Source organism: Pseudophryne corroboree, chromosome 9 (genome assembly GCF_028390025.1).
Source record: "Pseudophryne corroboree isolate aPseCor3 chromosome 9, aPseCor3.hap2, whole genome shotgun sequence".
Lineage (NCBI taxonomy): Eukaryota > Metazoa > Chordata > Amphibia > Anura > Myobatrachidae > Pseudophryne > Pseudophryne corroboree.
The window spans coordinates 290,507,390-290,535,151 of NC_086452.1; the positions used below are offsets into that span (position 1 = coordinate 290,507,390).

General features: G+C 44.2%; 1 protein-coding gene across 4 annotated transcripts in view; it reads left to right on the forward strand.

The window, feature by feature from the left end:
- MRTFA (myocardin related transcription factor A) overlaps positions 1-27,762 on the forward strand; it is a 424,554-nt gene that overhangs the window by 155,884 nt on the left and 240,908 nt on the right. For all 4 annotated transcript variants that reach the window (XM_063940356.1, XM_063940354.1, XM_063940357.1 and 1 more), the window contains 2 exons: positions 12,259-12,314; positions 25,952-26,027. In XM_063940356.1, the coding sequence (XP_063796426.1) occupies positions 12,259-12,314; positions 25,952-26,027 (132 nt within the window). The remainder of the gene's footprint in view (positions 1-12,258; positions 12,315-25,951; positions 26,028-27,762) is intronic.

Below are 27,762 nucleotides of genomic sequence, written 5' to 3' on the forward strand. Positions count from 1 at the left end.
GCCGGATGTGTCTATCATCAGACAGCACATTAATGTAAAGGAGGTAGCAGCAATAGGAGATGTCCCCTATACTGTGTCTAGTAAGGGGGAAGATCATTGTAACTCAGATTATGAGTATTCTGCTGAATACACTCTCAGAGTTCCCAATGTAAATGAAGAATTTGTTATGCCCTTAGGCAAAGGTGAATTGTCAGCAGATTTAAACACTGATAGCAGCAGTACAGTGCACACAGGGGTGGGGAAGTTCCCCATGGTGAAAACTCCCATGGCAACCAGAGTTGCAAACCTTGAAATGTATTCACCTGGAAACATGTTTAAAGGGAAAATCCATGAAATTAATTCAGGAATGCATGTTTACAAACAAAGTTCCCAAACTTATGTAACCCCCACAGAGCACTCAGAGACTTCTAGTGATGGTGCAAATGTTTGCATGCTCTCAGAGAGACCACATGCAGAGTGTCATTCTGCAAACCACACACCAATTAACAATGACAAAAAGGATCACCAGGATGAAAATGTTTTTATGCCCTGGTGCCATAACCATTTTATTACAGGTGTGGAAAGACAGAAAGCCCTGGGACCTGCAATACATATTTGGCAAAGTTTAACAAGTTTCTCTCCCCACAAAAGTAGGTTTTTTCAGAAGCTCCAAGATTCTTCCAAACTAAGGAGCCACACCAAGCAGCAAACGCTATGGTTAAAGACAGTCTGGGACCAGGCTGCATCACAAGGGAGTATGGTCACAAGTGAATACGGTAGTATCATTCCTTTACTTGTTAGATCCAATGAAGCCATTGTTTGCTTTGATGTTCAAACAGCCACAGTTTCCAAATTAAACCTGCATCATATCTGCAGCGACAATTGTGCTGTCATTGACACACAATGTGACAGGAAAGATTGGCACAGGCCAGAAACAATTGTTTGTTTGTTATTCAATCGTTAAAAGACACATTTGTAAATTCTGTACCTGATAACATGCAGCAGATAGGACAGAATGCATAGCAAGCTATGTTAAATCACTGTATAAATATCTGTGATAGTCATTGTATGTATTTTTGTTTGATTCATAGTAATCCTGGCAACCTGTATACAGAATGGTGCAAGACTCCAAAAAGACTCCAATTTACAAGGGAAAAGGTCTTCATTAACCCTTTCATCGCTGCTATCCAGCAAAATCTACATAGCATCCCTAAAGACTGATATATGGACAAATCCTCAAGGATTTTTCCAGTTTCACAAGAAAGGGGAAGGTTTTCATTAACCCTTTCATCACAAGTAATCATTACTTGTCTTTCAAACTACATGTACACTCCCACAACAGTGTACAGCACATCTCATCACTGTGATTATACAGAACTGTCTCATCCCTTCATATACCTTAATCACATATATGTAAACATTTGTCTGAGATATATTTTATATCATTGCATATATACCTTGTAAATATTTTATGTTTTTTTTATATATTACACAATAGATACTACCTATGCTTCCTTCGTAAAAGCTTCAAAAGTAATTAAATATCTAATACAGGATGGTATACCACGTTATAACAAATTGGGCCGAGATTATTAAGTGGGATGAATAATTCTCTTAATAAAGACTGTCACAAGTCTAAGATAATTATTTGTAGCATAACAGGGTCACTGTATATGCACATGGCTGCATATAAAATAATATTGGATGGAATTAGATATATTTAAAGCCATTCCTAAATGATATTTAATATCTGTTTGAAGCAAAATTATATTCATTTATTGTATTGATAGGATGTTACTATATACACATCAAAAGCATTTTAAATAATTATTAGTCAAAATATAGGTAGGATAGAAAACGCCTTTATATGGGTTAAACTGGTATAAGTTTATGTAAGATTGAGATGTATAAATAGGTACAAGGTAGAATAAGGAGATTTAAGACTGCATGGTAATTTATTCAGTGAGGAAATACAGAACAGAGTAGGTGTACTACTCACAGCCATTTGTGGTACTATTGCCCGAAGACAATTAAGACCTACTATTAACAAGCAAGGAAAGAAAGAAAGAAAGAAAAAAAAAAAAAAAGACTGTTTCATATATGCCTGTTCTATTCAAAATCACAACCTGTTTGTGCAAAAGCAATATGGACACTGGTCACAACTGCGGCATTGGATAAACGCAAAGGAAACAGAACTGCTAAAGACTGTATAAAGACTATTACTATTACTGAGGGTCGTCACAAGTACTGAATGTTCAAGACACAGCACTCGACGTACACAGCCCTCTGCCTCAAACAGCGAAATGGCAAGCAAAGGAGCAGCTGCTACGAAGAATTCTACTTCTAGTAATGGTGCAAATGTTGCAAACGCAAGGCCATAATGCAAACGCAAGGCATCTCCAATTGCAAGCAAACCACGCAGATGACAGTCTTATCCCAGTAAATTGCTACATACAAGAACAGCAAAAATGTCCAAACGTACTGATCCAGATACAGAAAAAAAGGTCTACAATTGGGCTATGGTATTCCAAATGTCTGTAGAAATTAGTTTTCCTCATGAATACTGAATAAAAACCTCAGTTTTGTCTGCTTTAGTTAAAAAGTAGAATAAGGTTAGGTAAGCTAAGAATTTTTAGAGATTTTTAAAATCATAATGGTTATTATTATTACACTTATGGTATATATTATGGTTACAACGAAAGTTATGTTTGAAGGAATATTTTGAAATGTATTTGGAAGCAATTACGCTAGTTTAATGTGTGGCCAATCAAAAGAATTTCTCATGGCCACAAGGGGGCGACTGTTGCCTTATAGGTAATTGTCTGCACTTAGTATAATATTAGGGCAATGGATATTGTCTGAATCAAAATATAATTCATTATAAATAGGCGATGTTACCATAGTGGACAGTATACTGGATATATATAGTAAGGAATAGATATGAAATAAGTTTGAATGTATGAGGTAATGTTTAGCTGATTTAAGAGATTAGGTTTGTGTATGTGTTTATATAGATATACTGTATATTTGTGTTTTACAGCAAGATGGTAAAAAATAGTGTAGGGAACAGGTTTATTCTGCTCTAGTCATAAATAAGGCCAGAGAGGTTACAGTAAGATCAAGAGTCATTGTAGAGAAAAGGTATTAGGCCATAAATGATAATAGGTATGTGACAGAGCTCTGTTGGTCATTGGAATTCACAGGTGTGCTTACAGTAGATCAGAATCTACTGGTTTGTCTATTGTCCAGTGAAGGTTAAAAGCTAGGGAGTATAAATTAACTACTATGAAAAGAGATCACATCCATTGATAAAACATTGTGTAACCGACCCCAGGAAAACTTGTCAATACAACAGAACTTTGGATGAAAAGACATTCCAGATTTTACAATACTATACTTGCTTAAGGCAGTGTGGACACCACACTTTTATGACACCATGCCTCCGTGAACAGGACACGACAGCCCAGTTCAATGTTTGTTTTATTACACCTTGGAATCTGACAAACCTATAATTACCTATTCCATTGGAAACTATGAGAATATGATAGTTTGAATTGGTAAAATATGAGATAAAAGGACCAGACTTGTAGTTAGGAGTTAGAAGGAAGAGGGAGAGGGAGAAGAAGAAGGAGAAGGAAGGAAGTCAGTCAGGAGGAGAAGTCATGGAGAACATGCAGAAGGAATGATTCTTGGGATGGCAATCTTTAACTTGCAAGTATACATTTTATGTTAGCAATTGAAACTGTTTGTGAAACTTATGTCATGTTGTTTTATGTTATGTAACGAAGGAAGCATATATAATTATAATTAGTATATATATCACTACTGTGTATATCTTATTCTGTACGATTTGATCTGCCTGTAAATAAAGAATCATATAAAAAGAGCGGTAATATTCAAGCTTGAACTCTCTTTAAGGAATCTTAACTTAATAACTTCATAAGTCATATGTATAAGGACTGCATATATGTATCAGCCAATTAGTTTGTAAGCCTGACATAATATATTTGCAGATATATATGATAAATGCATATTAATTGAAATATATCCATATATTAAATACCATATATGATATATTAAATATTAATATTCATAAATATGATTCCATAAAGCAATAGGTGCAATAACACTCCATACAATCTTTAAAGGTCACTTGCCATCTTGGAATGCACATCTTCCTATCAATATTCTTAAGATCCAAGCCATCTACCTAGCTTTGGTGCAGACTTGTCACCTTCACGGCCTCCCATCAAGGTCCACCGCATCGACTGTAATTTTCATAAATCGCCAAGGGGCATGAGGAGTGCAGGAATTATGTTGTGGGCAAAAAATAAGTATCTTCCAGCCATATTGGCAGTCTACATTCCAGGAGTGGACAACTGGAAGGCGGATTATCTCCAGGATGTCCTCTCAGGGGAGAGGACTCATCCTGCTATTTCCCAACTTCTAGTAGAGCTGTGGAGCCATCCAGAATATAGACATGATGGCTTTCAGGCAGAACTACAAGGTAGACTAGCACCCAGGATCAAGGGTCTTACCTCATTGACACCGTCGGCTCTGTGTGAGTTCAAGATGGTCTAACTCTTCCCTCCCGCAGTTCTCATTACCCAAGTTCTTTGCAAGCTCCAGCAGAAGCGTGTTTTGGTAGCTCCCAGTTGGCATTGTCTTTCTTGATAAATGGATCTACTTCAAATGTCAGTGGCCCCTTGGTATCTACCTCTTCGTCCAGACCTCCTCAGTGAAGGTCCATTTCATTACCATGATCGGCTGACCCTGGCTTTCATGGGGTGGCTGTTGAAACAGCCGTCCTGAAGGTAAAGGGTTTCTCTGATTTTGTGCTCAAGACCATGCTCCAGTGCCAGAAAACCATCTTTGGCTAGAATTTACCACAGGGAATGGAAAGCCTATTTCGCTTGATGAGAACAACAGGCTTTTTCCCCTTCAATGTTCCTGTTATCCAGTCTGCCGTCTTTCCTTCACATGGGCCTGGACTTGGGTATTCGACTAATTTCTCTGAAACTTCATGTTTAGTCCCTTTTAGTTTTCTCTCTGGTGAAACTTGCTGTCTTTACTGCTATCCAGACTTTCCTGCAGGAAGTGTTGTACATTCAGCCCCACTTCATGCCTCCAGTGGTCCCATGGGACTTTGTAGGCTTCTGAAGCATCTTAAGAATCAAGACCATCGGTGGGCCTGCAGTTCCTGACCTGGGAGACTTTTTTTCTTACTGCCATATCTTCAGCCAGGTGGATCTCTGAATTATGGGCCTTGTCTCTTAGGTCGATGGACCGTGCAGGCCTTCACTCAAATTTGGTGTGCCTCCCTAAGGTTGTTTCTAATTACACATTAATGAAGAGATCGTGGTTCCAGAACTCCCTGAGGGTAAACCCGGCACTTTGAACCCATAACTACATATCTTAGATGTGGTTCGTGCTCTTCAAAACTGTGTCTCCAGGACCAAGGACTTGTGTCGCTCTGATGCTCTGTTTGTCCTTTTTGACACAGGAGCGGATGGCCTGCATCAAAACAACGTATTGCCAGGTGGATTAAAGCAGTTATCCACCCTGCTTGTGTTTCTAGTGGTCGTCCTGAGTCGTTTAAGGCCCACTTTTCCAGGTCAGAGGGGACTTAATGGGCAGTTTGCCATGGGTGCCTTGGTGGCACAGCTTTGTAGTGCTGGCACCTGGTCTTCCACCCACATTTTAATTAAATTCTACCTCTTAGAAACTGGCATCTCATAAAGCAAAGGTGTCAGTCGCAGGGAGTTATCTTCCGTGCAGCTCCCCCTTCCTCAGCTATAGGACGTCTCCAATGTGTCGAGTGTTCTACATAGGAAGAAAGAGAACAGGTTTTTTGTTCTTACCTGTTATATCCTTTTCTCTGATTACATGGGGGACATGGGATTCCCTCCCAGGAGCTCCCGGCAATTCTTTGAAGCCTTTTGGCTTTTCAGCCACCCTTTGTCAGTGTGTGTGGTTGTGATTGCCACCTCCTCCTCTCCTTCTCTTCCCTCTGTCCTTGGCACTTTTATAGTATAAGGTGGCTGGCAGGGGGTGAGGTATAGAGAGGGAGGTTTCTGTGCTGGAAGATTTTTTAACTTTTAGTGCCCAGACGCTCTCACACCTGCTATACTCCAATGTCTCCAGTGTTCCGCATGGAAATAGGAAAAAATACAAACCCCTTTTTTTGTGTCAAGCATGTTCTCTATTTTCTTTATTTCTCTATCGTCCTAAGTGGATGCTGGGGTTCCTGAAAGGACCATGGGGGAATAGCGGCTCCGCAGGAGACAGGGCACAAAAGTAAAGCTTTTACAGGTCAGGTGGTGTGTACTGGCTCCTCCCCCTATGACCCTCCTCCAGACTCCAGTTAGATTTTTGTGCCCGGCCGAGAAGGGTGCAATTCTAGGTGGCTCTCATAAAGAGCTGCTTAGAGAGTTTAGCTTAGGTTTTTTATTTTACAGTGATTCCTGCTGGCAACAGGATCACTGCAACGAGGGACAGAGGGGAGAAGAAGTGAACTCACCTGCGTGCAGGATGGATTGGCTTCTTGGCTACTGGACATGAAGCTCCAGAGGGACGATCACAGGTACAGCCTGGATGGTCACCGGAGCCACGCCGCCGGCCCCCTCACAGATGCTGAAGCAAGAAGAGGTCCAGAATCGGCGGCTGAAGACTCTTGCAGTCTTCTTAAGGTAGCGCACAGCACTGCAGCTGTGCGCCATTTTCCTCTCAGCACACTTCACACGGCAGTCACTGAGGGTGCAGGGCGCTGGGGGGGGGCGCCCTGGGAGGCAAATGTAAACCTTTAAAAAGGCTAAAAATACCTCACATATAGCCCCAGAGGCTATATGGAGATATTTACCCCTGCCTAAATGTACTAAATAGCGGGAGACGAGCCCGCCGGAAAAGGGGCGGGGCCTATCTCCTCAGCACACGGCGCCATTTTCTGTCACAGCTCCGCTGGTCAGGAAGGCTCCCAGGTCTCTCCCCTGCACTGCACTACAGAAACAGGGTATAACAGAGAGGGGGGGCAAAATAAATGGCAATATATTAATATAAAAGCAGCTATAAGGGAGCACTTAATCATAAGGCTATCCCTGTCATATATAGCGCTTTTTGGTGTGTGCTGGCAGACTCTCCCTCTGTCTCCCCAAAGGGCTAGTGGGTCCTGTCTTCGTATAGAGCATTCCCTGTGTGTCTGCTGTGTGTCGGTACGTGTGTGTCGACATGTATGAGGACGTTATTGGTGTGGAGGCGGAGCAATTGCCAAATATGAGGATGTCACCTTCTAGGGGGTCGACACCAGAATGGATGCCTTATTTGTGGAATTACGGGATAGCGTCAACTCGCTTAAGCAGTCGTTTGCCGACATGAGGCGGCCGGACACTCACTTAGTGCCTGTCCAGGCGCCTCAAACACCGTCAGGGGCTGTAAAACGCCCCTTGCCTCAGTCGGTCGACACAGACCCAGACACAGGCACTGATTCCGGTAGTGTAGGTGACGAATCAACCGTATTTTCCAAAAGGGCCACACGTTATATGATTTTGGCAATAAAGGAGATGTTACATTTAGCTGATACTACAGGTACCACTAAACAGGGTATTATGTGGGGTGTGAAAAAACTACCAGTAGTTTTTACCGAATCAGAAGAATTAAATGACGTGTGTGATGAAGCGTGGGGTGCCCCGATAAAAAACTGCTAATTTCAAAGAAGTTATTGGCTTTATACCCTTTCCCGCCAGAGGTTAGGGAGCGCTGGGAAACACCTCCTAGGGTGGACAAAGCGCTAACACGCTTATCAAAACAAGTGGCGTTACCCTCTCCTGAGACGGCCGCACTTAAAGATCCATCAGATAGGAGGATGGAAAATATCCAAAAAGGTATATACACACATGCAGGTGTTATACTACGACCAGCTATTGCGACTGCCTGGATGTGCAGTGCTGGGGTAGTTTGGTCAGAGTCCCTGATCGAAAATATTGATACCCTGGACAGGGACAATATTTTACTGTCGTTAGAACAAATAAAGGATGCATTTCTTTATATGCGTGATGCACAGAGAGATATCTGCACACTGGCATCACGGGTAAGTGCTATGTCCATTTCGGCCAGAAGAGCTTTATGGACACGACAGTGGACAGGCGATGCGTAGAGGAGTTATTTGGGGTCGGTCTATCGGATTTGGTGGCCACGGCTACGGCCGGGAAATCCACCTTTCTACCTCAAGTCACTCCCCAACAGAAAAAGGCACCGACCTTTCAACCGCAGCCTTTTCGTTCCTTTAAAAATAAGAGAGCAAAGGGCTATTCATATCTGCCACGAGGCAGAGGACGAGGGAAGAGACAGCAACAGGCAGCTCCTTCCCAGGAACAGAAGCCCTCCCCGGCTTCTACAAAAGCCTCAGCATGACGCTGGGGCTTCGCAAGCGGACTCGGGGGCGGTAGGCGGTCGTCTCAAGAATTACAGCGCGCAGTGGGCTCACTCGCAGGTAAATCCCTGGATCCTGCAGATAATATCTCAGGGGTACAGGTTGAAATTAGAGACAGAGCCACCTCGCCGTTTCCTGAAGTCTGCTTTACCAACGTCCCCCTCAGAAAGGGAGACGGTTTTGGAAGCCATTCACAAGCTGTATTCTCAGCAGGTGATAGTCAAGGTACCTCTTCTACAACAAGGGAAGGGGTATTATTCCACTCTTTTTGTGGTACCGAAGCCGGATGGCTCGGTAAGGCCTATTCTAAATCTGAAGTCCTTGAACCTGTACATAAAGAAGTTCAAGTTCAAGATGGAGTCACTCAGAGCAGTGATAAGCGAACCTGGAAGAAGGGGACTTTATGGTATCCTTGGACATCAAGGATGCGTATCTCCACGTTCCAATTACCCCTCACACCAGGGGTACCTCAGGTTCGTTGTACAAAACTGTCACTATCAGTTTCAGACGCTGCCGTTTGGTTTGTCCACGGCACCTCGGGTCTTTACAAAGGTAATGGCCGAGATAATATTTCTTCTTCGAAGAAAAGGCGTATTAATTATCCCATACTTGGACGATCTCCTAATAAGGGCAAGGTCCAGAGAACAGCTAGAGATGGGTTTAGCACTATCTCAAGAGGTGCTAAAGCAGCACGGATGGATTCTGAATATTCCAAAATCCCAATTAATGCCGACAACTCGTCTGCTGTTCCTGGGGATGATTCTGGACACAGTTCAGAAAAGGTTTTTCTTCCCGAAGAAAAAGCCAAGGAGTTATCTGACCTGGTCAGGAACCTCCTAAAACCAGGAAAGGTGTCTGTACATCAATGCACAAGAGTCCTGGGAAAAAATGGTAGCTTCTTACGAAGCAATCCCTTTCGGCAGATTCCATGCAAAGGGATCTGTTGGACAAATGGTCAGGGTCGCATCTTCAGATGCACCTGCGGATAACCCTGTCGCCGAGGACAAGGGTATCCTTTCTGTGGTGGTTGCAGGAGGCTCATCTATTGGAGGGCCGCAGATTCGGCATGCAGGATTGGATCCTGGTGACCACGGGTGCCAGCCAGAGAGGCTGGGGAGCAGTCACACAGGGAAGAAATTTCCAGGGAGTGTGGTCGAGCCTGAAAAAGTCTCTTCACATAAGCATTCTGGAACTAAGAGCAATCTACAATGCTCTAAGCCAGGCGGAACCTCTGCTTCAAGGAAGACCGGTGTTGATCCAGTCGGACAACATCACGGCAGTCGCCCATGTAAACAGACAGGGCGGCACAAGAAGCAGGAGGGCAATGGCAGAAGCTGCCAGGATCCTTCGCTGGGCGGAGAATCACGTGATAGCACTGTCAGCAGTATTCATCCCGGGCGTGGACAACTGGGAAGCAGACTTCCTCAGCAGACACGACCTTCACCCGGGAGAGTGGAGACTTCATCCAGAAGTTTTCCACATGCTATTAAACCGTTGGGTAAAACCAATGGTGGACATGATGGCGTCTCGCCTCAACAAAACACTGGACAGGTATTGCGCCAGGTCAAGAGATCCGCAGGCAATAGCTGTGGACGCGCTGGTAACACCTTGGGTGTACCAGTCGGTATATGTGTTTCCTCCTCTGCCTCTCATACCAAAGGTATTGAGGATTATACGGCAAAGTGGAGTAAGACTAGTGGCTCCGGATTGGCCAAGAAGGACTTGGTACCCGGAACTTCAAGAGATGGTCACGGACGATCCGTGGCCTCTACTTCTGAGAAGGGACCTGCTTCAGCAGGGTACTTGTCTTTTTCAAGACTTACCGCGGCTGCGTTTGACGGCATGGCGTTTGAATGCCAGATCCTAAAAGGAAAAGGCATTCCAGAAGAAGTCATTCCTACCTTGATAAAGGCAAGGAAGGAAGTCACCGCGAAGCTTTATCGCCGTATTTGGCGAAAATATGTTGCGTGGTGCGAGCAGCGGAGTGCTCCGATGGAGGAATTTCAACTGGGTCGTTTTCCTACATTTCCTGCAATCAGGATTGTCTATGGGTCTCAAATTGGGATCTATTAAGGTTCAAATTTCGGCCCTATCAATATTCTTCCAAAAAGAATTGGCCTCAGTCCCTGAGGTCCAGATTTTTATCACAGGAGTACTGCATATACAGCCTCCTGTGGTGCCTAAGGTGGCACCGTGGGATCTAAATGTAGTTTTAGATTTCCTCAAATCAAATTGGTTTGAACCACTAAAGAAGGTGGATTTGAAATATCTCACATGGAAAGTGACTATGTTACTGGCCCTGGCTTCGGCCGGGAGAGTATCTGAACTGGCGGCTTTGTTTTATAAAAGCCCTTATTTAATTTTCCATTCGACATAGGGCAGAGCTGCGGACGCGTCCGCATTTTCTCCCTAAGGTGGTATCAGCGTTTCACCTGAACCAGCCTATTGTAGTGCCTGCGGCTACAGACGACTTGAAGGACTCCAAGTTGTTGGACGTTGTCAGAGCCTTAAAAATATACATTTAAAGGACGGCTGGAGTCAGAAAATCTGACTCGCTGTTTATACTGTATGCACCCAACAAGTTGGGTGCACCTGCTTCTAAGCAGTCGATTGCTCGTTGGATTTGTAACAAAATTCAACTTGTACATTCTGTGGCAGGCCTGCCACAGCCTAAATCTGTTAAGGCCCATTCCGCAAGGAAGGTGGGCTCATCTTGGGCGGCTGCCCGAGGGGTCTCGGCATTACTACTCTGCCGAGCAGCTACGTGGTCAGGGGAGAACACGTTTGTAAATTTTTACAAATTTGATACCCTGGCAAAGGAGGACCTGGAGTTCTCTCATTCGGTGCTGCAGAGTCATCCGCACTCTCCCGCCCGTTTGGGAGCTTTGGTATAATCCCCATGGTCCTTTCAGGAACCCCAGCATCCACTTAGGACGATAGAGAAAATAAGAATTTACTTACCGATAATTCTATTTCTCGGAGTCCGTAGTGGATGCTGGGCGCCCATCCCAAGTGCGGATTATCTGCAATACTTGTACATAGTTATTGTTAACTAATTCGGGTTATTGTTCAGGAAGCCATCTTTCAGAGGCTCCTCTGTTATCATACTGTTAACTGGGTTTAGATCACAAGTTGTACGGTGTGATTGGTGTGGCTGGTATGAGTCTTACCCGGGATTCAAAATCCTCCCTTATTGTGTACGCTCGTCCGGGCACAGTACCTAACTGGAGTCTGGAGGAGGGTCATAGGGGGAGGAGCCAGTACACACCACCTGACCTGTAAAAGCTTTACTTTTGTGCCCTGTCTCCTGCGGAGCCGCTATTCCCCCATGGTCCTTTCAGGAACCCCAGCATCCACTACGGACTCCGAGAAATAGAATTATCGGTAAGTAAATTCTTATTTTTGAGCGCATTATCCTTATCTGAATGTCCAATATAGGCTACATCATGGTTGTAATAAATTATAATGATACTTATTTAAGTGTTGTCTGCTGATGCAGCAATATTTGTAAACCCTGTACTTGTCCTATATTGTATTGAATTTTAAGTCACGGTTTTCTTTTTTTGCTTATTTACGTACTCTGTAATTGGGCACTGCGGATCCCTTGTGGCGCCATATAAATAAAGAATTATAATAATAATAATTATCATGTTATTTCTGCATTCCATCACCAGTTGTTTTTAGTAGTTTAGTAACTTAAGTCCTGCAGGGACTGGTAATAGGACACTCTTCTTGCTATTGACTGAAGGTAGTAAGGTTATAAACAATGTACAAACTATTTAAACTGTAGAATTGTGTTTATTAACTTGGTGTTTCAGGATTTAAGTCCAAAAATTTCTTTTTTCCCTTACTAGCTCTGAAGAGTCCAGCGTCTTTCCACGAACAGAGACGGAGCTTAGAGAGGGCACGGGTAAGAATATAGAATATGGAGGTTTGGAAATCTTAAAACAATGTGACGTCCAGTTCATATTGGCCTTTTCTTATCCATTCTTTCAGCGTTATAATACTGTACAATAAAGTCTGTTTGTCAGGCAGTCATTTGACTGTAATGCAAAAAAAATAAAAAAATAAATCAAAATAGTTATTAGTCTGCTGAACAGGGTACAGATTGTTTTTAACATTGCTTGTAATTTATCTGGTACAAATGTATATATTGTATGTCCGTTTTACAAATCTTAAATGTAACCAAGTGGACTTGTACACTCCACTGTAGTGTAAATATGGCCTTTATTTGGTATACTGTAAAGGCCCATATAGACGGGCCGATGTGGGAGAGATGTGTGCTGAGCGAACCGCTCAGCACACATCTCTCCCCCCACTCAGCTCAGCGCGATGTGTGCTGAGCGTGCGGGGGGGGGCGTGCTCATTTCACCCGGCGGGTGAAGTGAGCTCTAGCATCAGCGATAGCGATGCGCGGGGCTGCGCATCGCTATCGCTGTAGGGGGTACACACGGAGCGATAATGCTTAAATTCTAAGCAATCTAGTCAGATTGCTTAGAATATCGCTCCGTGAGTACCCTCCTTTAGTGGTCTAATATGCCTACTGGCACTTGTATCTCTTTGCAGCATCAGGCAAAACACTTAGTCGTAACATGCTTTAGCAAACTAACTTTATCCAGACTCCACAGGGTGCTAGAGAGTGAGATGGTGTTTAAAAACTATGCAGGGCAGAGAAGTCTCTCTCTCCTAGACAGTGCTAATGTGGGGTTATTGCTACAATTAGACTGGTGGCATTGCAGTGACAGTTCAGCAGCTAATGGATTGGGATGTGTTAGTTCTTACCAGATGGGTAAAGGAGTGAAGAGCATGACTCAGCAGCCAGGGTTCAGCATCCACAGTGTCACTGTGACGTGTATGACTTATTCCCCAAGTGATGCAGACACTAGTATCTGTTTGCATTTTGGACACATTTTTTGTATCAAAATTCTTCAAAAAAGAAAGGTTGGTGTGTGTGTGGGGTGGGGTGGGGGGCTTCCGTCACTTGCTATGTTCATTGATGGTGTATCTAAACCCAAGTCTGGGCATTGGGATTGCTATGGTAGACACATGAGGCTGACCTGCTGGAAGATCAGTTAGCAAATATTGCTTACATTAAGGGGAACATTTACTAAGCAGTGATAAGAGCGGAGAAGTGAGCCAGTGGAGAAATTTCCCCATCAACCAATCAGCAGCTCTGTATCATTTTATAGTATGCAAATTATAGATGTTACTTCGGTGCTGATTGGTGGCCATGGGCAACTTCTCCACTGGCTCACTTCTACGCTCTTATCACTACTTAGTAAATGTACTCCTAACTCCAGTACCCTCTCAATCCCAAAACAAAAACTCATTTGAATGCTGTGAGAATGCTCATTTGAATTGCTGTGAGAATACGGGTTCTCTGGTCACTCGGATAAACAATTCAATAAAATGCAAATACACTTTACACACACAGGGGGTAATTTAGAGTTGATTGCAACAGCAAATTTGTTAGCAGATGGGCAAAACCATGGGGGTAATTTCAAGTTGAAAGCAGCAGGAATTTCTCTAACGTCCTAGTGGATCCTGGGGACTCCGAAAGGACCATGGGGAATAGCGGCTCCGCAGGAGACTGGGCACAAAAGTAAAAGCTTTAGGACTACCTGGTGTGCACTGGCTCCTCCCCCTATGACCCTCCTCCAAGCCTCAGTTAGATTTTTGTGCCCGAACGAGAAGGGTGCTCACTAGGTGGCTCTCCTGAGCTGCTTAGAGTAAAAGTTTAAAGTAGGTTTTTTATGTTCAGTGAGACCTGCTGGCAACAGTCTCACTGCACCGAGGGACTAAGGGGAGAAGAAGCGAACTCACCTGCGTGCAGAGTGGATTGGGCTTCTTAGGCTACTGGACATTAGCTCCAGAGGGACGATCACAGGCCCAGCCATGGATGGGTCCCAGAGCCGCGCCGCCGGCCCCCTTACAGAGCCAGAAGACTGAAGAGGTCCGGAAAATCGGCGGCAGAAGACGTCCTGTAGCGCACAGCACCGCAGCTGTGCGCCATTGCTCTCAGCACACTTCACACTCCGGTCACTGAGGGTGCAGGGCGCTGGGGGGGGGCGCCCTGAGACGCAATAAAAACACCTTTTTTGGCAAAAAATACATCACATATAGCTCCTGGGCTATATGGATGCATTTAACCCCTGCCAATTTTTCCATAAAAAAGCGGGAGAAAGGCCGCCGAGAAGGGGGCGGAGCCTATCTCCTCAGCACACTGGCGCCATTTTTTCCTCACAGCTCCGTTGGAGGAAGGCTCCCTGACTCTCCCCTGCAGTCCTGAACTACAGAAACAGGGTAAAACAAGAGAGGGGGGGCACTAATTTGGCAGATAAATATATACAGCAGCTATATCAGGGAAAAACACTTATATAAGGTTATCCCTATATATATATATATATATATATATATATATATATATATATATTATATATATATATATATATATATATATATATATATATATATATATATATATATATATATATATATAGCGCTCTGGTGTGTGCTGGCAAACTCTCCCTCTGTCTCCCCAAAGGGCTAGTGGGGTCCTGTCCTCTGTCAGAGCATTCCCTGTGTGTGTGCTGTGTGTCGGTACGTTGTGTCGACATGTATGAGGAGGAAAATGGTGTGGAGGCGGAGCAATTGCCTGTGTTAGTGATGTCACCCCCTAGGGAGTCGACACCTGACTGGATGGTCTTATGGAAAGAATTACGTGATAGTGTCAGCACTTTACAAAAGACTGTTGACGACATGAGACAGCCGGCAAATCAGTTAATACCTGTACAGGCGTCTCAAACACCGTCAGGGGCTCTAAAACGCCCGTTACCTCAGGTCGATACAGACACTGACACGGACACTGACTCCAGTGTCGACGGTGAGGAAACAAACGTATTTTCCAGTAGGGCCACACGTTACATGATCACGGCAATGAAGGAGGTTTTGAACATTTCTGATACTACAAGTACCACAAAAAAGGGTATTATGTGGGGTGTGAAAAAACTACCCGTAGTTTTTCCTGAATCAGATGAATTAAATGAGGTGTGTGATGAAGCGTGGGTTTCCCCCGATAAAAAACTGTTAATTTCTAAAAAATTATTGGCATTATACCCTTTCCCGCCAGAGGTTAGGGCACGTTGGGAAACACCCCCTAGGGTAGATAAGGCGCTCACACGCTTATCAAAACAAGTGGCGTTACCGTCTCCTGATACGGCCGCCCTCAAGGAACCAGCTGATAGGAAGCTGGAAAATATCCTAAAAAGTATATACACACATACTGGTATTATACTGCGACCAGCAATCGCCTCAGCCTGGATGTGCAGTGCTGGGGTGGCTTGGTCGGATTCCCTGACGGAAAATATTGATACCCTGGACAGGGACAATATATTATTGACTATAGAGCATTTAAAGGATGCATTTCTATATATGCGAGATGCACAGAGGGATATTTGCACTCTGGCATCAAGAGTAAGTGCGATGTCCATTTCTGCCAGAAGAGGGTTATGGACGCGACAGTGGTCAGGTGATGCGGATTCCAAACGGCATATGGAAGTATTGCCGTATAAAGGGGAGGAGTTATTTGGGGTCGGTCTATCGGACCTGGTGGCCACGGCAACGGCTGGGAAATCCACCTTTTTACCCCAAGTCACCTCTCAGCAGAAAAAGATACCGTCTTTTCAGGCTCAGTCCTTTCGTCCCCATAAGGGCAAGCGGGCAAAAGGCCACTCACATCTGCCCCGGGGCAGAGGAAGGGGAAAAAGACTGCAGCAGACAGCCTCTTCCCACGAACAGAAGCCCTCCCCCGCTTCTGCCAAGTCCTCAGCATGACGCTGGGGCCTTACAAGCGGACTCAGGCACGGTGGGGGCCCGTCTCAAGAATTTCAGCGCGCAGTGGGCTCACTCGCAAGTGTACCCCTGGATCCTGCAGGTAGTATCTCAGGGGTACAAATTGGAATTCGAGACGTCTCCCCCTCGCCGGTTCCTGAAGTCTGTTTTACCAACGTCTCCCCCTGACAGGGAGGCGGTATTGGAAGCCATTCACAAGCTGTATTCCCAGCAGGTGATAATCAAGGTACCCCTCCTACAACAGGGAAAGGGGTATTATTCCACGCTGTTTGTGGTACCGAAGCCGGACGACTCGGTGAGACCCATTTTAAATCTGAAATCCTTGAACACTTACATAAAAAGGTTCAAGTTCAAGATGGAGTCACTCAGAGCAGTGATAGCGAACCTGGAAGAAGGGGACTATATGGTGTCTCTGGACATCAAGGATGCTTACCTCCATGTCCCAATTTGCCCTTCTCACCAAGGGTACCTCAGGTTTGTGGTACAGAACTGTCACTATCAGTTTCAGACGCTGCCGTTTGGATTGTCCACGGCACCCCGGGTCTTTACCAAGGTAATGGCCGAAATTATGATTCTTCTTCGAAGAAAAGGCGTCTTAATTATCCCTTACTTGGACGATCTCCTGATAAGGGCAAGGTCCAGAGAACAGTTAGAGGTCGGAGTAGCACTATCTCAAGTAGTACTACGACAGCACGGATGGATTCTAAATATTCCAAAATCGCAGCTGATTCCGACGACACGTCTGCTGTTCCTAGGGATGATTCTGGACACAGTACAGAAAAAGGGGTTTCTCCCGGAGGAGAAAGCCAGGGAGTAATCCGACCTAGTCAGGAACCTCCTAAGACCAGGCCAAGTGTCAGTGCATCAATGCACAAGGGTCCTGGGAAAGATGGTGGCTTCTTACGAAGCGATTCCATTCGGCAGATTCCACGCAAGAACTTTTCAGTGGGATCTGCTGGACAAATGGTCCGGATCGCATCTTCAAATGCATCAGCGGATAACCCTGTCTCCAAGGACAAGGGTGTCTCCCCTGTGGTGGTTACAGAGTGCTCATCTCCTAGAGGGCCGCAGATTCGGCATTCAGGAGTGGGTCCTTTTGACCACGGATGCCAGCCTGAGAGGCTGGGGAGCAGTCACACAGGGAAAAAATTTCCAGGGCTTGTGGTCAAGCATGGAAACGTCACTTCACATAAATATCCTGGAACTAAGGGCCATTTACAATGCCCTAAGTCAGGCAAGGCCTTTGCTTCAGGGTCAGCCGGTGTTGATCCAGTCGGACAACATCACGGCAGTCGCCCACGTAAACAGACAGGGCGGCACAAGAAGCAGGAGGGCAATGACGGAAGTTGCAAGGATTCTTCGCTGGGCGGAAAATCATGTAATAGCACTGTCAGCAGTGTTCATTCCGGGAGTGGACAACTGGGAAGCAGACTTCCTCAGCAGACACGATCTTCACCCGGGGGAGTGGGGACTTCACCCAGAAGTCTTCCACATGATTGTGAACCGTTGGGAAAAACCAAAGGTGGACATGATGGCGTCCCGCCTCAACAAAAAACTGGACAGATATTGCGCCAGGTCAAGGGACCCTCAGGCAATAGCTGTGGACGCTCTGGTAACACCGTGGGTGTACCAGTCAGTATGTGTGTTCCCTCCTCTGCCTCTCATACCCAAGATACTGAGAATCATAAGAAGGAGAGGTGTAAAGACTATACTCGTGGCTCCGGATTGGCCAAGAAGGACTTGGTACCCGGAAATTCAAGAGATGCTCACGGAAGACCCGTGGCTTCTACCTCTAAGAAAGGACCTGCTCCAGCAGGGACCATGTCTGTTCCAAGACTTACCGCGGCTGCGTTTGACGGCATGGCGGTTGAACGCCGGATCCTGAAGGAAAAAGGCATTCCGGATGAAGTTATCCCTACCCTGATCAAAGCCAGGAAGGATGTAACTGTGCAACATTATCACCGTATTTGGCGTAAATATGTTGCGTGGTGTGAGGCCAGGAAGGCCCCTACAGAGGAATTTCAACTGGGTCGATTCCTGCATTTCCTGCAAACAGGACTGTCTATGGGCCTCAAATTAGGATCCATTAAGGTTCAAATTTCGGCCCTGTCAATATTCTTCCAAAAAGAACTAGCTTCAGTTCCTGAAGTTCAGACGTTTGTCAAGGGGGTACTGCATATACAGCCTCCTTTTGTGCCTCCAGTGGCACCTTGGGATCTCAATGTAGTTTTGGGATTCCTAAAATCACCTTGGGTTGAACCACTCACCACTGTGGAATTAAAATATCTCACATGGAAAGTGGTAATGCTGTTAGCCCTGGCTTCAGCCAGGCGTGTATCAGAATTGGCGGCTTTATCCTATAAAAGCCCTTACCTAATTTTTCATACCGACAGGGCAGAATTGAGGGCTCGTCCTCAATTTCTCCCTAAGGTGGTTTCAGCATTTCACTTAAACCAGCCTATTGTGGTGCCTGCGGCTACTAGGGACTTGGAGGATTCCAAGTTGCTGGACGTAGTCAGGGCCCTGAAAATATATGTTTCCAGGACGGCTGGAGTCAGAAAATCTGACTCGCTGTTTATCCTGTATGCACCCAACAAGCTGGGTGCCCTTGCTTCTAAGCAGACGATTGCTCGTTGGATTTGTAGTACAATTCAGCTTGCACATTCTGTGGCAGGCCTGCCACAGCCAAAATCTGTAAAAGCCCATTCCACACGGAAAGTGGGCTCATCTTGGACGGCTGCCCGAGGGGTCTCGGCTTTACAACTTTGCCGAGCAGCTACTTGGTCAGGGGCAAATACGTTTGCAAAATTCTACAAATTTGATACCCTGGCTGAGGAGGACCTGGAGTTCTCTCATTCAGTGCTGCAGAGTCATCCGCACTCTCCCGCCCGTTTGGGAGCTTTGGTATAATCCCCATGGTCCTTTCGGAGTCCCCAGCATCCACTAGGACGTTAGAGAAAATAAGAATTTACTTACCGATAATTCTATTTCTCATAGTCCATAGTGGATGCTGGGCGCCCATCCCAAGTGCGGATTGTCTGCAATACTTGTACATAGTTATTGTTACAAAAATCGGGTTATTATTGTTGTGAGCCATCTTTTCAGAGGCTCCTCTGTTATCATGCTGTTAACTGGGTTCAAATCACAAGTTGTACAGTGTGATTGGTGTGGCTGGTATGAGTCTTACCCGGGATTCAAAATCCTTCCTTATTGTGTACGCTCGTCCGGGCACAGTATCCTAACTGAGGCTTGGAGGAGGGTCATAGGGGGAGGAGCCAGTGCACACCAGGTAGTCCTAAAGCTTTTACTTTTGTGCCCAGTCTCCTGCGAAACCGCTATTCCCCATGGTCCTTTCGGAGTCCCCAGCATCCACTACGGACTATGAGAAATAGAATTATCGGTAAGTAAATTCTTATTTTTTTTTAGCAGTTGGGCAAAACCATGTGCACTGCAAAATAACCCACCCAAATCTAACTCTCTCTGCACATGTTATATCTGCCTCCCCTGCAGTACACATGGTTTTGCCCAACTGCTAAAAAAAATTCCTGCTGCGATCAACTTGGAATTACCCCCATGTGCACTGCAGGTGTGGCAGATATAACATGTGCAGAGAGAGACTTATAGGCCCTACACACTGGCCGATTTTCTGAAAGATATGAACGATCTCGTTCATAAATGAACGAGAACTCGTTCATATCTTTCAGTGTGTAGACTCCAGCGATGAACGATGCGCGGCCCCGCGCTCGTTCATCGCTGGTCTCCAGTCGGCTGTGCATGCAGGCCAATATGGACGATCTCGTCCATATTTGCCTGCTCTTCAATGCAGCCGCGTGACGGGGGGAGTGAAGAAACTTCACTCCCCCCGTCACTGCCCCCCCGCCGCCGGGTCGCTCGTCGGCCGTCGGGCACCTCGGCGGCGCATCTGGAAATGTGTAGGGCCCCTTAGATTTGGGTGGGGTGTGTTCAAACTGGAATCTAAATTGCAGTGTAAGAATAAAGCAGCCAGTATTTACCCTGCACAGAAACAATATAACCCACCTACTTTAAATCTAACTCTCTCTGCAAATGTTATATCTGCCCCCCCTGCAGTGCACATGGTTTTGCCCAACTGCTAACAAATTTGCTGCTGCGATCAACTGTGAATTACCCCCACAGTACACTATAATTTTGGCAATTACAAGTCTGGATGGTACAGGTTGAGTATCCCATATCCAAATATTCCGAAATACGGAATATTCCGAAATACGGACTTTTCTGAGTGAGAGTGAGATATTGAAACCTTTGTTTTCTGATGGCTGAATGTACACAAACTTTGTTTAATACACAAAGTGATTAAAAATATTGTATTAAATGACCTTCAGGCTGTGTGTATAAGGTGTACATGAAACATAAATGAATTGTGTGACTGTAGACACACTTTGATTAATGCACAAAGTTATAAAAAATATTGGCTAAAATGACCTTCAGGCTGTGTGTATAAGGTGTATATGTAACATAAATGCATTATGTGCTTATATTTAGTTCCCATCACCATGATATCTCATTATGGTATGCAATTATTCCAAAATACGGAAAAATCCGATATCCAAAATACCTCTGGTCCCGAGCATTTTGGATAAGGGAGACTCAACCTGTATCTCACTTACTAGGTCCCTACAGCAGTATATGATTACAGATGCATGTAGACTCCTGCTGTTTAACTGCCAGCAGTACTGTAGTTCCAGCTCGACCATCACCCTTCACCACAAATTCTCCGCACTGATGGCACTGTAATTCCTAGTCAGCACCTGCACTTCAGAAGTCCAACTACCTCTCAGCAGACATTCTTTGCAGATATTCACCCCCGAGTAAAGCTCACTGCACTTGTTATATCCTATCCTGTCTGTTCACAACACAAGTAGGTTAGTCAGGGTGTCTGATGAGAAGTGGAGACGACATGTCTGTGTTTCTTTACACATTGTAGTGCATTTGATCAGATTACCTTCAGCTCCAGAGATAACGTGTGTACTACTTATCCTAACCTACTCATCCTAATCAGATCGCATTATACAGTCAGTCAGGAGACTTAACTCATGGGGGTATATGCAATTAGCGGCGAATCGCGGCAATTTTTCGCCCGTTTTTTAATTCGACACAATTCGACCGTCGAATTCCGGCAAGTGGGTGCCGAAATTCAACATATTCAATTAAAAACGGATTCGACAGTCCCGCTGTCGAAAAACGGACGATTTGACGGATTTTGATCCGATTTTTAAAAAACGGGAAAAAACCCGAAAAAAAATTGCGTGGGGTCCCCCCTCCAAAGCATAACCAGCCTCGGGCTCTTCGAGCCGGTCCTGGTTCTAAAAATCCGGGGGAAAAACTGACAGGGGATCCCCCGTATTTTTAAAACCAGCACCGGGCTCTGTGCCTGGTGCTGGTGCAAAAAATACGGGGGACAAAAAGAGTAGGGGTCCCCCGTATTTTTTACACCAGCATCGGGCTCCACTAGCTGGACAGATAATGCCACAGCCGGGGGTCACTTTTATACAGCGCCCTGCGGCCGTGGCATTAAATATCCAACTAGTTACTCCTGGCCAGGGTACCCTGGGGGAGTGGGGACCCCTTCAATCAAGGGGTCCCCCCCAGCCACCCAAGGGCAAGGGGTGAAGCCCGAGGCTGTCCCCCCCCAAGGGCTGCGGATGGGGGGCCGATAGCCTTGAGAAAAATGAAAGAATATTGTTTTTTTTCAGTAGTACTACAAGTCCCAGCAAGCCTCCCCCGCAAGCTGGTACTTGGAGAACCACAAGTACCAGCATGCGGGAGAAAAACGGGCCCGCTGGTACCTGTAGTTCTACTGGAAAAAAAATACCCAAATAAAAACAGGACACGCACACCTTGAAAGTACAACTTTATTTCACACATGTCGACACACACATACTTACCTATGTTCACACGCCGACCTCTGTCCACTTGTCCAAGTAGAATCCACGTGTACCTGTGAATAAAATTATACTCACCTGATCCAGTGTCCAGATTATAATCCACGTACTTGGCAAAAAAAAAAAAAAAACGAACACCCGGACCAAACGGACTGAAAGGGGTCCCATGTTTACACATGGGACCCCTTTCCACGAATGCAGAGACCCCCCGTGACTGCTGTCACAGAAAGGTCTCTTCAGCCAATCAGCGAGCGCAACGTCCTGGCACTCTGCTGATTGGCTATGCGCGTCTGAGCTGTCAGACAGCGCATCGCAAAGCCTCTCCATTATATTCAATGGTGGGAACTTTGCGGACAGTGGTGGGGTCACCCGCGGTCAGCCGCTGACCGCGGGTGACCCCACTAATGGAGGGAGCTGTGCGATGCGCTGTCTGACAGCAGACGCGCATACAGCCAATCAGGAGAGTGCCACGAAGTAGCGCTTCCTGATTGGCTGAAGAGACCTTCTGTGACAGCAGTGGACAGAGGTCGGCGTGTGAACATAGGTAAGTATGTGTGTGTCGACATGTGTGAAATAAAGTTGTACTCTCACGGTGTGCGTCTCCTGTTTTTATTTGGGTATTTTTTTTCCAGTAGAACTACAGGTACCAGCGGGCCCGTTTTTCTCCCGCATGCTGGTACTTGTGGTTCTCCAAGTACCAGCTTGCGGGGGAGGCTTGCTGGGAATTGTAGTACTACTGGAAAAAACAATATTCTTTCATTTTTCTCAAGGCTATCGGCCCCCCATCCGCAGCCATTGGATGGGGGGGGGACAGCCTCGGGCTTCACCCCTGGCCCTTGGGTGAAGCCTGCGGCTGTGGCATTATCTGTCCAGCTAGTGGAGCCCGATGCTGGTGTAAAAAATACGGGGGACCCCTACTCTTTTTTGTCCCCCGTATTTTTTGCACCAGGCGCAGAGCCCGGTGCTGATCCCCTGTCAGTTTTTCCCCCGGATTTTTAGAACCAGGACCCGCTCGAAGAGCCCGAGGCTGGTTATGCTTAGGAGGGGGGACCCCACGCAATTTTTTTTCTGATTTTTACCATTCCATTAAAAAAAAAAAAAAAGTAAGAAAAAATAATATTTTTAAAAATATATAAATAATACTTGTGCCTCCAAAATAGACAAACCAAGTACCTAATCCCTTCTAATATAAATAGATATGCTATTACCAATAAAAAAAACACCAAAAAAAACATGTTTTTAAAAATCTTTATTAGATTCCGCCACCAAAGTGTGGCGGATTGAAAATGACGAATTTACTGTCTAAAAGCACTGTTGTCGAATTTCCAAACTTCAATTGAATATACTTTTGTAGAATTGCTGCATTTGTACCATTGCAAAAATGTCGAATTTGACAAATGTCGAATTTGGAAAGTCCGTTTTTTTGACGGAAAGTACTGAATTGCATTGTCGATTTTTTTTTTTTTTGGCGAAAAAGTCCAGTTTTTCGACAATTTCGGGAATTCGACCGCAATTGCATATACCCCATGGAGCGATAATCTAAGCAATCTTGACTAGATTGCTTAGATTTTTAGCATTATCTGTCCGTGTGTACCCCACACAGCGCTAGCGATGCGTGGCGCTATCACTTGTGCTACATTGGCCTGCAGGCTCGATCTAGCACATCACTCATGAAATTAACCCCCCTCCCCCCCCCGCACGCTCAGCACACATCGCGCTATGCTGAGCGTTGGAGAGCACACATCTCTCCCCACATCTGCCCGTGAATACGGGCCTTTAAGACCCATACACACATGGAGAGCTGTGTACTGAGCGATCTATCAGTGACCGCTCAGCACACATACCTCCCCCAGGCTCAGCACAACACGATGTGTGCTGAGCGAACGGGGCGGACAGGAGTGGGGGCGCTCATTTCACCCAGTGGTGAAATGAGCGACCTGCTAGATTGTGCCTGCATGCAATCTAGCACCGGCGTTAGTGACGCGCGGGGCTGCGCATCGCTATCGCTGTGGGGCATACACACGGAGAGATCTGTGCTTAAGTTCTAAGCACTCTAGTCACATTCTTCCACGTTATCGTCTAGCGTGTACCCAGCATTAGATTGCAATGGGCTTCTTTAACTATATTAAATAACAGTCTGGCCTAGAGTTATTCCTATAAACAAGTACACACACATTGAACACAGTATAATTAAACTAACTATACTGTATATTCCAAATGTAATGAAAACAATGTAATTCTACAAAATAATATAATATCCAATACGATCTTACTAATAACGCAACAGAAATTTAACTACATGAAACATACTAAATTGCAGTAGATAGATCTCGCAAAACAGAACACCAATGCCCTTGTGCATGAATGCTCCTTTTACCACTGCATATGTTACACGTCCGTTTATTTTCTAGTACCAGGGCTAGGAGAGTAACTTTGCATGTCTTTTAATACTGTGCGACACGAGGTGCCGGCTGAGCAAAATTAGAGTTTTACTTGTGTCATAGCAGCTGCCAGTTGTATATCTCTTCTTACCTTTTGCCTCAGATATTGGCATATAGTCCATAGGTCATCATCTAGATATCTGTGATTGAATTCGATCATTTGAGGGCATGTACTAATGTGCGAATGGTGTAATGGTTAGCGTTACTGTCTCACAGCAATGAGGTCATGGGTTCGATTCCCACCATGGCCATAACTGTGTGGCGTTTGTATATTCTCCCCGTACTTGCGTGGGTTTCCTCCAGGTACTCCCGTTTCCTCTCACAATCCAAAAATATACTGGTAGTTTAATTGGCTTCAAACAAAAATAAACTAAAATAATTAACCCTAGTTTGAATATGTGTACATGTGATAGGGAATATAGATTGTAAGCTCCACTGGGGCAGGGACTTATGTGAATGGCCAAATATTCTCTGTAAAGCGCTGCAGAATATGTGTGAGTTATATTTATATAACTGGTAATAATAAATAATGCCTAAAATTTTGTTGGTGCATATCAAAAGTGGCAGGATCAGTCTTCTTTGATTTTATCAATATTTGGGTAAAATGATCTTTATCTGCAATCAGCACTATATTACTCTCTCAATTTTTGTCCTTAAAAAATAAAATGAATTATAATAAATCTATACACTGTATGTATGTATGTGTGTGTGTGTGTGTGTGTATGTATATATATATATATATATATATATATATATATATATATATATATATATATATAATATTTTATGCAGAAAAAGAAAACAGAGGCACACAATAGTGAAGTAAAACTTGACTTTTATTTGGAGTGACTAAAGACACTTCCGTAAGTAAATGTGATATCTATAAATACCTCATATTGCACATGTACCGGAGTGTGAAATTCCCAGGTCCTCCTGTATTGCTCAGGCGACGCTGGCGTCCATGACTTCCAGGTCCTGTGACGTCACCAGATCAGCGGTGACGTCAAGGGAATTGGAAGTAAATATAAACTACTGTAGTTACAAGCCCATCAAATTGATTAACAACATAACCGTAATGTCAGTGCCGGTGGCTGCGCACGGACAAACAGAGCAACAATTGAATTGCTCTGTTGGGTGCATCTACGCTTGAATTCCCTCATTAGAGGCGAGGAGCAGCATCAGCCTTTTATTATATAGGATATATAATATTTTTGTTTTATGCTCCAGTAAATGTAAAAATGGAAATATTGTAAAGCAGTTCTATGGTGTTGGGATTAGATGTTGGTCATCTGTTTCTTCTATTTTATTAACTTTGTATATTTGTTATGTTCTAGACTGAGGACTATTTAAAGAGGAAGATCAGGTGTCGGCCGCAGCGTTCTGAGCTAGTGAGGATGCATATACTTGAAGGTAACAGAAACAACCTGTGTTATGATGCATTTATGATCCCTGTTAATAACCCTATTTAAATTTATATTGTAGCTTATTTACAGTCCTATTTATCAAAAACATGATCATTTTGTATAATGTAATGAATCCTCTTATCTTGATACCCTTGCAAGCAAATCATTTCTGTACTCTGGAAGCAGTTAATAGGGCTTTTCTTTGTAAGAGATTGAAATAATACAAGGCTCAGAAGTAACAATCTAGGGTAGGGCGTTATGTTTGTCAAAAGGAATATATAATATTCCATGCAGGAAATTGGCAAACATCAATTAAAGTTGGGCTAAAGACTGCATTGGGAAATGGAATATTGTCTCAAGTAATGACATTCTGACAAAAGTGTTTTGGAAAATGTATGCATTGAGGACAACCCTGCTGCTTTGCATAGATCATCTGCTGAATATGGTGTCAAATTTCCACTGCTATAATGGAAGGTACAGTATCTTTCTTATTATTTTAGTGCCTCACATTTTTCCTCTTGTTGGCCTAAGAAGTGACTTCTGTAATACATCTTGCATGTTTTTTGGAATGAGTTTGCCCCTGACCTGAACCTTCATGAAGTACAAAGATATAATTTGTTTTTCTAATATATGTTGATGTTTTTTTTTTAATAATATATATTGAAATTGGTCTAATCTGTCCAGTTTTTCTTCCTTTTCATTTTCTGAGCCTGTACGCAGAGCTGAAGGATAATGCAGGATTTGCTTGAAGCGCCACATTATCTGAGTGTATATTATTAAATGGTTCCTTGTACCATATAGTTTGAAAGATTGAGATTCCATGGTACCACAAAAGATTTTATAGAAGAGCAAATTCTTTTGGACTCTTTAAAGAATTTGGTATCCAGTAATACGTTCAGTGCCGAAAGTCCAATATTTGAGCTATGCTTATATTTCAATAACTGCTCAATCTCCACACCATCAAAGCATGCTTGTCTAGATTTGGATGCACGGCTAATTGCTGATGTAGGGGGGTATTCAATTAGCAACAAAAACACGTTTTTTGCTGTATAAATATATGAAATTACAGCAAATTGCGGTAAATTCGCCAAGGCACCTATTTAATTGGCAGCAAAACCGGTTTTGCTGTAATTTTACCCACAAATTTCAATTCACCTACTCTGAGCAGGTGATGAATACGAATTTTCCCTAAGTTTAAGTTAAAAATGTTGGGATTGGTTCTGAACGCCTGGGACAACCCCCTGAATGACTAATTAGTCACTTAGAAGTTTTTAATTATTTTTAATTGCCCAATAATGGTTTTTAATTTTTGAGGTGAAAAAGTGCAAACTGATGGAAATTGGGGTACAAGGTATGGGACAGGTATATTGGGGTGCTTCTTTTTTTAAGTCCCCTAAAATTACCCAAATACAGTATATACTTGTACTCCTTTTTATGTACCCCAAGTTTAATTTTAGCACTATTTTGCTGGAAAAAATAGCTTTCTATAATATATATATTTTTTTTATACAAATATGCATTTAACAGACATTTGACCCAATTTTAGCTACCAAAACTGTGTTTGTTATAACCAATAATAAACTTTTATACTGTTATCCGATGTTAGTTTCGCTTTTTTGGAAGGTACGGACAGATTTACCAATTTTTTACTTTTCACAATCTGCACCAATTTTCGTAGCAATCCCATTTTTGCTAACTTGCATTTGAATAGGGTGAATCGCGGGAGCGCGCATACCCGCACA